The sequence below is a fragment of the Pan troglodytes genome, chromosome 9, assembly GCF_028858775.2.
Source record: "Pan troglodytes isolate AG18354 chromosome 9, NHGRI_mPanTro3-v2.0_pri, whole genome shotgun sequence".
NCBI lineage: Eukaryota > Metazoa > Chordata > Mammalia > Primates > Hominidae > Pan > Pan troglodytes.
The window spans coordinates 8,848,787-8,860,855 of NC_072407.2; the positions used below are offsets into that span (position 1 = coordinate 8,848,787).

The window sequence follows — 12,069 nt, forward strand, 5'->3', positions numbered from 1 at the left end:
GAACCAAATGCTTGGTGAATACAGTAGGTAAAAATCTTAGTTCACAACTTACTTGTGTATAAAATACGGTTTCATTTACTTTTTTATAATTTGACCTATTTCATATTTTGAAGTCCCAACCTACCAGGCTGAAGAGAATTAGTCACAATAATTTGGGGTTCTCTCTACTTATAGTCAAATTTTGAAAATCTTGTATTATACCAAGAAAAATTGCAGGTAGGTGGGTGATTGACTTGGCCAATGATGTCACCTTCTGTCAGTTTACTATTACTCTCATTAGTCTTTAATAAATAGAATGCATAGATTGCTATAAGTTGTCCATCTTTTCTCCTTATGGCCTCTTTAGATCCTTAGATATTCCCACCAATTTGGACCACACTTGGGCATATGGGTCTTTGATTCATTCTCAGTTTCTGTCTCTTACACCCTGCATTTAATCCATTGGTAAATTATGTCAATCTCTTTGAAAAATACAATCAGAAATTGATCACTGTTTATCATCTCCAGAAATGTCACCTTTATTTAAGTCACAATTATCTCTCACTTGGGTAACTTCGGTAGTTTCCTAACCATTCTCCCTGCTTCCGATATTATCTCCTCTCCACTATCAAGTCTGTTTCACTACTGAAAATGTCATGGCCTGAGATATTTTCTTCTTCATAATGTAATAAAAACAATAAATAACAAGAACAATAATATTTTATTATGCATTCTACATCCATGATACTAGGCCAAGTGTTTGTGGTAGACAGGATAATGGCCCCTAAAGATACCTATGTCTTAATGCCTGGAACCTGTGAATATGTCACCTTACATTGCAAAGGGACTTTGCAGATGTGATTAAAGTTAAATAACTTGAGATGGCAAGATTAGATGGATTAGCTGGGGTGGATCCAATATAGTCACATGAGTCTTTAAAAGTAGAGAACCAGAGAGATGGCAGCATGAGAAGGATTTGATCCACTGTTGCTGGCTTTGAATATGGCAGAAGGAGGCTACAAGCCAAGGAATGTGGGAAGCCTCCAGAAGGAGAAAAGAAGAGAACTGATTTTTCCCTAGCCCCTCCATAAAGAAATGCAGCCTGGTGATTCCTTGATTTTAGTTCAATGAGATCCATGTCAACTTTTGACTTACACAACTCTACAATAATAAATTCAGTAGAAGAATCCATTATTAGTTTGATTTATGTCTTAAACTATGTTTAAGCCAAAAATTAGAGTGTAAGTAACTTACCTAAGTTTCTCAGTTATAAATGGCACAAGTCGTATTCAAAGCCTGGGCTATCTGACACCCTCTCAGTTTTCAAAACTCATTTTCTAAACAGTCTTCACATGACTATCCATTCACCACTACTACTTTCAATTTGAGTCATCTACACCCCAAAGCCTGCATGCATGCTGATGTGCCAAACTGAATGTTAACAGGTTGTCACTTGTGCATGCTTATACCTTGCACATAAAGGTATTTTATTGTTGTGTTTCCGCACAGGAAACTTCTTGAGACCTTTGAAAACACTTTCTCTACCAAGTTGGGCAAATTGTAGGGCTGTGACTCTTTTCCCATTAGTCTCAGAAACTATTTGGGAATAGTCACATATTTTTATTCTTATGGTTTAAAGAATGTTACTCTTATAAGAAAAATAAAGTTACTATAGTGGTACCATGTAAATTCTGTGCCAGAGCTTAGTACATGAAAATGAAACTAGCGTGTGTACTGGTTAAAGCACCAATACACACACTGGCACACTACGTCAAAATATGGCTCTTCTCACTGCCCTATTCTCATGCCAGCCTAGCAGAACAGTAGCTGGTAATTTAACTAAACTTTCTGAAAATTTGAGTTCAATGTTCCTCCATGAAATCACACAGCAACACATCTTATTAATACATTAATATTAACACCATTGAGTCCAGGAAACATATCATAGTCTGTGATGTCATTTGACTTCATATTAATGTTTCTGAAACTTGGTAATCCAAACAGGAAGTACCAAATTGGACATAGGAAAACTCTGCACTAGGAACTTGAAGTAAGTCTTATTTATTGACTGTCAACATTTACTACGGTAAACAGTAAAATATTCTTGGCTATCAAATCAGCAAATGTTTTTTAAAACACATAATACATAGTGTTGTGTTGCTGTGTTACAGTGGACTAAGCATTGTTTTACAATGTTTGCATGAACTTTCTGGAAGCATATTTTCCAGTATATTGTTGTCTTAAAATGTCCATAATATTCCATTTCTAAGAATTTATTGAAAGGAAGATATCAGAGATGCAGGCCATATTTTATGTACAGCAAAATTTATTGCCCCATTATTTACAGTGGTAAAAAATATAGATAAAAATTCTCAATGATACAGAATATATAAAGCATTTATATCGAGTCCTGGGATGTTATGCAACCTTTAAAATTTGTGCATATACCAGCTGAAGTGGATGGTCATGCTTGATCAGGAAATAGAAAAACAAGTTTCAGGGCTAAGACTAGCACAAGGAGCAAACAGATTAAGATATAAAAGAAACAGGGTTTGATACAGGAGCAAGAGGCCAGAGGCAAGCCAGGTAATCCAGGGTTAATGCGTTGAAATTGTAGAAATAAACTTAAAAGAGAACAAACAATAACAACAGCAACGAAAACGGGTTGCTGTGTGTTACTGTTTGAATATGTCTCCCATGTTGGAAATTTAATTCCCAAAGTCATATCTTGATGAGATATGAAGCCTTTGGGAGATAAGTTGGATCAGATAAGGTCATCATGATGGGACTGGTGGATTTATAAGAAGAAAAAGAGATCTGGGCTGACACAAATGCCCTTGCCCTTTTGCCATGTGATGCCCTCCACCATGTAATGGCAGCACAAGACCTCTCTCCAGAGGCTGGCACCATGCTTTTGAATTTCCTAGCCTCCAGAACTGTGAGCTAAGTATACTTCTTTCCTTCACAAATTACCTAGTATTTGGTATTCTGTTATAGCAAGAGGAAATAGATTAAGACACTATGTCAAAAACCATTTTGTTTATACTACTGTTCAGAAAAATTATTAGAACTCCATAAGGCCTACTAGCCCTCCATGGTCTGATGAAAGCCTCACTCACCTCTTTTCCTGGATCCAGCCATGTTGGATTTAGCAGTTTTCCTACCCCGTTGATATGGCTAACACTGACCATTCAATTTTGGTGTATATAGAAATGTCACTCCTCCTTACCTCTCCCTGTGAACTTCTAGCTATTCCTAATATTCCTATTTATTCCATTCTTCTCTGCTCCCACTATATCTTGTTGCACATGCTTTCATTAAAGTTCTTAATTGATTTATTAAGAGAAATATTGTATAGATACTCTACATATATCTGGTATTGAACAAGATCCTGAGGGTATAACATTGAACACGATAGATATCACCCTAAATATTACACAGTTTGAAGTCTAGTGGGGGATACAAATAAGTAAATGGGAAATTAAAATACTGTATTATAATTACTCTACAAGTGGTATTCACAGAGATCTTTGCTATTGAAGGACCAATAATGTTAGCATCGCCTGGAAACTTGTTGGAAATGAAAAGAAAATTAGATCTTCTGAATTAGAACCTGCGCTTTTGCAAGATCCCTAGCGCATTAATGTGCCATTCATATTTGTGAAGTGCTGGTATAGATCACCTAGGTGCTGGGACAATTTAGCCTGTGTGATCAAGGGAGGCTAACCAAATGTAATTGATAATATGAGATCCGAGTGAGTGAAAAGGGTTTTGACAGGGGAGCTAGTAATGAGGGCAGGAGAGTAGAGTAGGGTGAGGAGACGACAGAAGGTTAAGGAGATGTTCCAGGCACGGTCAGCTGCTGTGGTGTTTCATCTGCTTGGTGGACTGAGGACCAAATTAGGGCACTGCAAAGTAAAAAGAAAAATTAAAAAAGGATAAAAAACGCCCACATAATTAAGCTTCCATTAATTTATCCACAATCTGCAATCAGAAAATCTAGGATAAAAAGTCATTTTAATTTTAATATAAATAAAAAAAAAACTGTTTTGAATTATATTTGAAACAGAGTTTAGGAATCAGTAAACATCATAATACTGCCTCAGAGAATAGAATGAGAGAAGGCTCAGACCTGAGCCAAACCATGCCATGTTTAGGAAACTGAAAATGAGTTCTGTATGACTGAAGGGGAGAGAGTAGAAATAAATGTTTCTCCACCTAAAGCAGTCGCAAGGCCAGATTTCTGAGGACCTGGGAAGCCAAAGAATTGAAAGCAGGATAATGTCCTGACCAGATTTGTGTTATAATGGTTGTCTATCTATCTGTCAGATATATGAGTTCCTTGAGAGTAGATACTACACCTTCACATCTCAACATTGGAACATACTATCTGACACATACTAGGCACTAAATGATAATTTAATAAAATTGCTATATTAATGAGAACAATAGTAATCATGATAAATAATAAAAATAAATTATTACAATGATTAATAACACATTTTGAGTGAGTGCAAAGTATACTGTGCTAAGACCTTTTTATGGATCAATACTGGGTTATCTTATTTTACAACATAGACTTATAAAGCAGTATAACGATTTTCTCCACATTAAAAGCAAAAAACAGAGGTGATGTAGTCTAAGGTCACACGATTGGTGACAGAGCTGAGCTTTGGACCAAGGTTGTCTGGTTGTCTGGTTGGACCAAGGTTGTCTGGTTCCAAATACTTTCAGTTGAACCAATGCTATGTTGACTCTTAATGGACAGGTAGATGTAGGCAAGTGTGTAACATACTTAAGTCCTGGGAGAGTACAATTAGAATAGACAACCAGTCAAAATGAGCATTGATCATTTTGCCCTTCTTGTATCCACTGATTGTTAAGCCTTGGCTGGTGAATGGTTTAAATGTCTGGAGTGTGCACTAAAAAAGAGTACGAAGCTCTTCTGTGTTCCATTTTCTGCAGCTGTGTGTAGAAGATCAGCCCGCACTTGTGTCTGTGAGCATGAACCAGTGCTCCTGAGACTGGAATTCCTAGCATGGATAGTAAAATTTTCACATTTATTTCCCTGTAGCAGCCTGGACATCTGTTTTTGCTTCTGTATCTTGAAAGCTTCTATTTAAATTGTGCATTTTTTCCCACGGAGTCTCATACATTATGTGGCACATTTATCTGGGACTGTTAAGATTTCCCCCCCAACCCGTTGAGGTATTTATGGGGGAAGATTATGCTTCTATTAGTCCAGAAAATACCTAAAAAGAGAGCATATTTTCTCAGGTTCTTTATGAACTTCTGGGAAAAAATGCATCTTTCCAGATTTTCCTAGGGATCTAGAATCTTGTGACATAAGAAGAAGAAAAAAATTAAACAGGATAATTAAATTTTCTGCTCTGTAGCAACTCTAACGGGAATAGTTAACTCGTCCCCTTCTTCCATACAGCAGGACTTTGTAAGGTAATGGCCTCTTGATACAGCCTCTTATGCCAAGAAACATGTTTAAATAGTTGTCCTTGAAATTTACCAAGCTTCCAAGCTCATCATTAATTGTGAAACGCTGTATTAATGACAAAGCTGAAAGCCATTTATGAGTGTTCACAGCTTAAATAGAAGCTGTCTGTCAAACATGGTTAATTCTCCACCACAGTGGTAAACATGCTGGTAGCAGTTTTAGGACAGAGCAGCCTAGTATCTCTGTAAGCTAGCAAGGGACACACAAGGGACTCATAAAGTTTTGTAGTCTTCCTTTAGTCACTTCCTCTTAAGTTGTCATTTTCTGTGACTATGCACAGGTTAGCAACAGCTCCCAGGAAATTCAGGGGAGGGCCTGGGCCCTCAATCAGAAAACCACTGCACTACCTTCAGTGAATGTAGTAACTCAGCAACCCCTTTCCTATTTGGGTTCCGTGTCTCGTGATTGCTGTGAAACTGGCAAATGGCAGCTGAGCAAACTCAGCTGTTAATGATCCGTTAACAACAACACTTCTTCCTTACTCTGACTCTATGCAAAGTCGTCCTGCAGCTGTTTAGGGCTCAAATTGCTCTTGAATGAGAACTGAAATTGCAGTTCATCTATAGAACTATCTTTTGGGGAAGAAAGAGTGAAGATAGACTGAAAATATGTTGCCTTTTACAATTTGTTATTTGGAGCACAAAGGGTTAACAGGACACAGCTGTTGGGAGTTCTCCCCTAGGAATTTGCTTTTCTGCTGGGTAAATGACTCTCACCAGGTGTGACTTCTAGGCTCCTTATAAAGGCTGTTTTTCTCAAATCCGGTAGTTCTCCTATTCCTGAATTTTCTCCTGGCGGAAGAGGACCTCTTTGTCCAGCGGCAGGGCTGATCAGGGGCTGATTCCGCAGCTATAGTAGTACAGAACCTTTCTGCAAGTAAGTTAGTGAGGTCGAGATAACTCTCTCTCACTTGCTTTGCATTAATAGATTCTCTGCTGTGTGGGATGATCCTTCAAATAGCAGGGGCCAGGATCAAATACCCTCACCTTCCAGACCCAAGAATTCTGTGCACAAGGTCAGTGTTGTAGTGCATTGAAGACATTTATAAATAAATTAGGTACTGTATAACCTTCAGCTAGTATATGAAACAAACGCGGAAGTATTCAGAGTAAATGTGAGCATGAACTCAGTAGTATATTTTCATACGTTATGTCAACTCAAAAATATCGTTGTAGCGTTCAAAATAGTTATTCCAAATATAGACTACAGTCATCAGCATGTGTTTGTTCATGCCACAGTAAAAAAAGAAAAAAAAATTAAATAAGGAGTTTGCGAGAGCATGGCGTTTGGAGTAAGAACAGAGCTCAATTCCTGAATCTGCCATTGGCTTGTTGGGTGAATTTGAGAACGTCGTATGTTTCCTCTGAGACTCGATTATCTAATCTTACCCTGCTTTCTCACCCATAAAGGGGAGTTATTAATACCCAATAATGGTGTTGTGATAGTAATGAATGTGAAGCATTGTTGTGAGGGCTGTCTATTTAGATGTTCCTGGTAGTCTGGTAATAGGGATGTTTAAGGTATAGGCTCTGTCATGGAAGAATTCTCAGTGGGGGAGAAAGAGACACTTAAAGAGATCTGTTTAAGAAGAGTTTAATATTTGCTCATTAGTTTTAGCGCAGGACAACTCAAGACTGGTTTAAGAATCACAGAATTTTTTAAAAAAAGCTATTATTGGCCGGGAGCAGTGGCTCACGCCTGTAATCCCAGCACTTTGGGAGGCTGAAGTGGGCAGATCACGAGGTCAGGAGATCGAGACCATCCTGGCCAACATGGTGAAACCCCATCTCTACTAAAATACAAAAAATTAGCTGGGTGTGGTGGCATGTACCTGTAGTCCTAGCTACTCGGGAGGCTGAGGCAAGGGAATTGCTTGAACCTGGGAGGAGTAGGTGATTGTGCCATTGCACTCCAGCTCCAGGAGCAGGGATGGTGGGGGCGGGGGGTGGGGGTGGTGGTAGGGGTAGCTGTTCTTGGACCCATGTTTGCTAATAGAGTTCCCTCTGTTACAAGAATCCTATTACGTTTCCCTTTGATTGCAGGAGTTGAAGAAAGATTCTATGAGCTATGTACAGTGGAAAGGGGGACTCAGATTCAGTGAAGTAAATTGTTTGGCACGTAGAAGGCATTAAATACATTACCACTGATTTTATTAGAGAGAAATACAGCCAAGTACTTAATCTGTTGGGTTTTTCTTTTATGTTTTAGTTTTATTTTTGCTGTTTACAATGTAGCTATTCTATTTATTTTTATTGTGATAAAATCACACTTGTAATCCCAGCACTTTGGAGGCCAAGGCAGGTGTATTCCTTGAGTTCAATAGTTCAAGACCAGCCTGGGCAACATGGTGAAACTCCATCTCTACAAAAAATAAAAAAAAATTATCCAGGCATGATGGTGTGTGCCTGTAGTCTCAGCTACTTTACAGGTTCTTTACTTGGTGGGCTGAGGCAGGAGGATCGCTGGAGCCTGGAAGTTTGAGGCTACAGTGAGCAGTGATTGCGCCACTGCACTCCAGCCTGGGCAACAGAGCAAGACCCTATCTCAAAAAAAAAAAAAAAAAAGAAAGAAAGAAAGAAAGAAAGAAGAGAACACTTAACATGAGATTTACTCTAACTTTTAATAGCACAATACAGTATTCTTAACTATAAGTAAAATGTTGTATATCAGATCTCTGGAACTAATTCTTCTTTAGTAACTGAAACTTTATACCTGTTTAACAGCATCTCCCCCATTTTTCCCTCTCCCTAGTCTGTTGCAATCACCATTCTAGTTTCTGTTTCTATGAGTTTGGCTAAGAGATACTTCACATATAAGTGGAATCATGAAGTATTTCATTTCAGGTTCATCCATGTTGTAGCATGTGTCAGAATATTACTGCTTTTAAGGTTGAATAGTATTCTATTACATGTATGTCTTGTGCTTTCTTTATGCATTCATTTGTTGATGGACATTTAAGTTGTTTCCATATGTTGGCTATTGTGACTAATTCTGCAATGAATATGGAAGTGCAGATACCTCTTTGACTAACTGATTTCCTTTCTTTTGGATATATACTCAGAGTGGATGTGCTGTTTTTCACTGTGGTTGCATGATTTTACATTCTCTCCAACTGTGTACAATAGGTCCAATTTCTTCTCATTCTTGTCAACACTTGCTATTGTTTTTTATAATAAGTATTTTCATAGCTATGAGGTTATATCTCACTGTGATTTTGATGATTTTGATTCACATTTATGTGATTAGTAATGTTGAGCATCTTTTTGTATTTGTTGGCCATTTGTATGTTTTGTTTGGAGAAATCTCTATTCAAGTCCTTTGTCCATTTTTAAATTGAGTTATTTGTGTTTTTGCTACTGAGTTGTAGGAGTTCCTTATATATTTTGAATGTTAACCCCTAATCAGGTATTTGGTTTGCAAATTGGGTTTATTTACTATAATAAAAAGAACATTAAATTGAGAGGCTGCTTCCTCATTTTTAAAATAAAGAGTATATGACCTTAAGGTCATTACTTGCTCTCCACTTCAACTGGGAAAATAAATGTTTTTATCACTAGGTCCAAATTTGAGCAAAGTCCTTTTCTCAAAGATAAATATCAGATTATTGAGAAAACTGCTTGTTTTCCTCCTATGTTAAAATATGTTTTTATGATTGCATGAATTTAACTTATAATTTGAGGGGGCCACATATCAGGAATCACACATATGTGGAAATATTAAGCACTGGGATTTATCACTATTTTCAGAAGCAGTTCATTCATTTATTTAATAGATACTTTTAGATGCTGTTGTGCTAGCCATTTTTTTTCTGGCTCTGAGATCATAGGTCTGAGAAAAAATGGTCCTTGTATTTTCCTGGGAGTCATTTTTACCTTAGTGGCCATGTCTCCTCAATTTCATTAGAGGATGCTTCTTCTGGTCTTTTCTTTAAATACTGCTGTTCCCCAGCACTCTGTCCTCAGACTTCATTTCCCTTAGATTTATTACTCTAAGATATTTTTCACTGATCCTGTGACTTCAACCATAGACATTAGTTTCACAACTCTCAAGCCCTATTATCAGGGCAGGAGTCATTTTCCCTAGGATGCAGAAGTAGGTACATGTCTCGATTCTTGTATGTAAAGTCACAGGTGAAAAAGTGAAGCTTATCTTCCAACTGAGATCCAAGGGTTGACTCGAAAATCCATAGCTTTTGTTTTGTCTTGCATTGCCTCTCAATTCAAAATTTCCAGCCACTATCTTTTTTGTGTGTGTGTGAGAACTCAAAGAGGCTTCCTGTACTGAACATTTTTCCTTCTTCTCAAATACCTAGAGAAATGCCCTCTTGAACACACTTCCTGTAACCAGTTATTCTTACTGATGTCTAAGCTCCTGTCTTTTCATTCTGGGGGTTGCAATGAAGATAACTAAGTTAACTTACACTGAAATATTTTCTTTCTCAGAGTCAGACCTTCTTAAAGTAGCAAGTCTAATTCTAATGCACACACTAACACTGTAGGTATTTAATTTTTTTGAGTAAATACATGCATGAGTGAGTAAAAGGGGAACATAAATATGTTAAAAACCAAACATTCTTTCTATAGATAAAAACAGTGTCAGAAAACTTAAGACAAGAAGCAATATACAAAAACATTTTCAATCCTACAGATTTATGGATCTGGGTGAGCATACACTTAGATCGCCAGAGAAAACCTCCTTCCCCCAGCCAATCTATTCTCAATGCCCTTTTGCAGAAATGGAAAATCAAGAAACTTGCTCAGGTAAATACTCCAGTTATTATCCTTGACTTTCCAATGAATTCCTTTGTTCTTGTTAAGGTTATTTAAGCCATCTTTTTTCAGGCAGAATATCCTTTGAACATAATCAACTTCTCAATTATTACATGTATAAACAAACCTTTTTTCTACTGTCACCCACTGTGGTCCATTTAGATTTAATTGTTTCTTTCCTGGTAGTTAGTTTTATTTATTTATTTTTTTCACTCAACAGCTGTTGTGTATTCATTTGATCAGGAGTATTTTACTAGAAGATGTTTAATATTATCTTATTCTCTTACTTTCATTGGGTCACATGGACTTATAAAATTTAATGCACCTTAGGGCTTTTGCCGCAGAAACTGAGAAGTGAAGAAAAGCAGGGTGAATTTCCTGTTGTGTTTCTTATGGCTGTCCGGAAATATCCTATGTGCCCGTGTACATACAGTCATAGAAATGGGAAACATTTTCTATTATTGAAACTAATCTCCTGTTTTATATATGTATATATAAATATCCTGAAGCCTAGATGTAATATAATGGGAATCTTGCTAAAAACCAGGTTTCTTTACACGATTTAGTGTCTGTGTCCTCTCCTAGTTCATTCAAGAACACATCTAAGAAAACAGTAAGTGGCTATGCATTTTCATTGAAGAATAGGATGTGGTTCTCTAGTGATCACAAATTGTATGGTGTATAGAAGAGAGTGAAAATGTTTTTCTTCTCCATTATTACAGGACATAGTTCTTTCCTCAAAGACATCTGCTTCTTCGCTCATCATGCCATCCTTCAACCAGAGTATTTTCCACCCTGCAGTCTTCTTCCTTGCTAGCATCCCTGGCCTTGAAACCCCTCAGATCTGGACCTCCATCCCATTCTGTTGTCTCTATGTCATTGCTATCTCTGGGAATGGCATGATCCTGTTTGTCATCATCACTGAGTCGAGGCTTCATGAACCCATGTATTATTTTCTCTCCATGCTATCCTTCATGGACCTAGGTCTGTGTCTTTCTACATTGACCACGATGCTGGGTATTTTCTGGTTCAATGCTCGAGAAATCAGTTTTGATGCCTGCATTGGCCAAATGTTCTTTATCCATGGCTTCACATTCATGGAGTCCTCAGTACTTTTGGCAATGGCCTTTGACCACTTTATTGCCATCTGTAACCCACTGAGATATGCCACAATCCTAACCAATTCACGGATTATTAAAGTGGGCTTTGCAATTGTTCTTAGGGGGACAACAGCTCTAGTGCCTCTACTCCTGCTCCTTAAGCGCCTCTCCTTCTGCCGTAGTCATGTGCTCCACCATTCCTACTGCTTCCACCCTGATGCGATGAAGCTCTCATGCACAGACACATGGATCAACAGTGCATTTGGCCTGGCCATTGTTATCTCTACTGCTGGCTTAGACTCTGTCTTGATCCTCCTCTCCTATGTTCTGATCATCCGCTCTGTGCTCTGCATTGCCTCCCCAGAGGAGCGGAAAAAGGCTTTTGGTACCTGTGTCTCTCACATCAGTGCAGTTGCCATCTTCTACATCCCCATGATCAGTTTGTCACTAGTGCACAGATTTGGAAAGCATGCCCCTCCCCTTGTGCACATGCTCATTGCCAATGTTTATCTGCTTATCCCTCCTGTAATGAATCCCATAATCTACAGTGTAAAGACCAAGTAAATTCGCAAGGCTGTGCTCAAAGCATTTCTTTCTAAGCTAATTTAGGGAAGTTTGAGTGTACTCCTTCTTTACCAAGTCTTCCCTGACCCATGTTTGATCATTCAGTACTGTGAGTTACTGTTGTTTATTGAAACAGCTGGTTTCAACA

General features: G+C 37.9%; 2 protein-coding genes across 3 annotated transcripts in view; both read left to right on the plus strand.

Moving 5' to 3' along the window:
* Window positions 1–6,254: 6,254 nt before the first annotated feature.
* The window catches only part of MMP26 (matrix metallopeptidase 26), a 286,289-nt gene continuing 280,474 nt past the window's right edge, over window positions 6,255–12,069 (plus strand). For both annotated transcript variants that reach the window (XM_009459785.5, XM_063783556.1), the window contains exon 1: window positions 6,255–6,503. The gene's annotated coding sequence lies outside the window, so the exon portion shown is untranslated. The remainder of the gene's footprint in view (window positions 6,504–12,069) is intronic.
* LOC100611659 (olfactory receptor 51F2-like) lies at window positions 11,022–11,921 on the plus strand. The gene has a single exon (XM_009459779.3). It carries the CDS (start codon window positions 11,022–11,024, stop codon window positions 11,919–11,921), a length of 900 nt encoding a protein of 299 aa, XP_009458054.3.

Bases quoted from the DNA above. Each gene is read 5' to 3' on its own strand.
- LOC100611659 (XM_009459779.3), top strand. From the start codon at position 11,022: ATGCCATCCTTCAACCAGAGTATTTTCCACCCTGCAGTCTTCTTCCTT.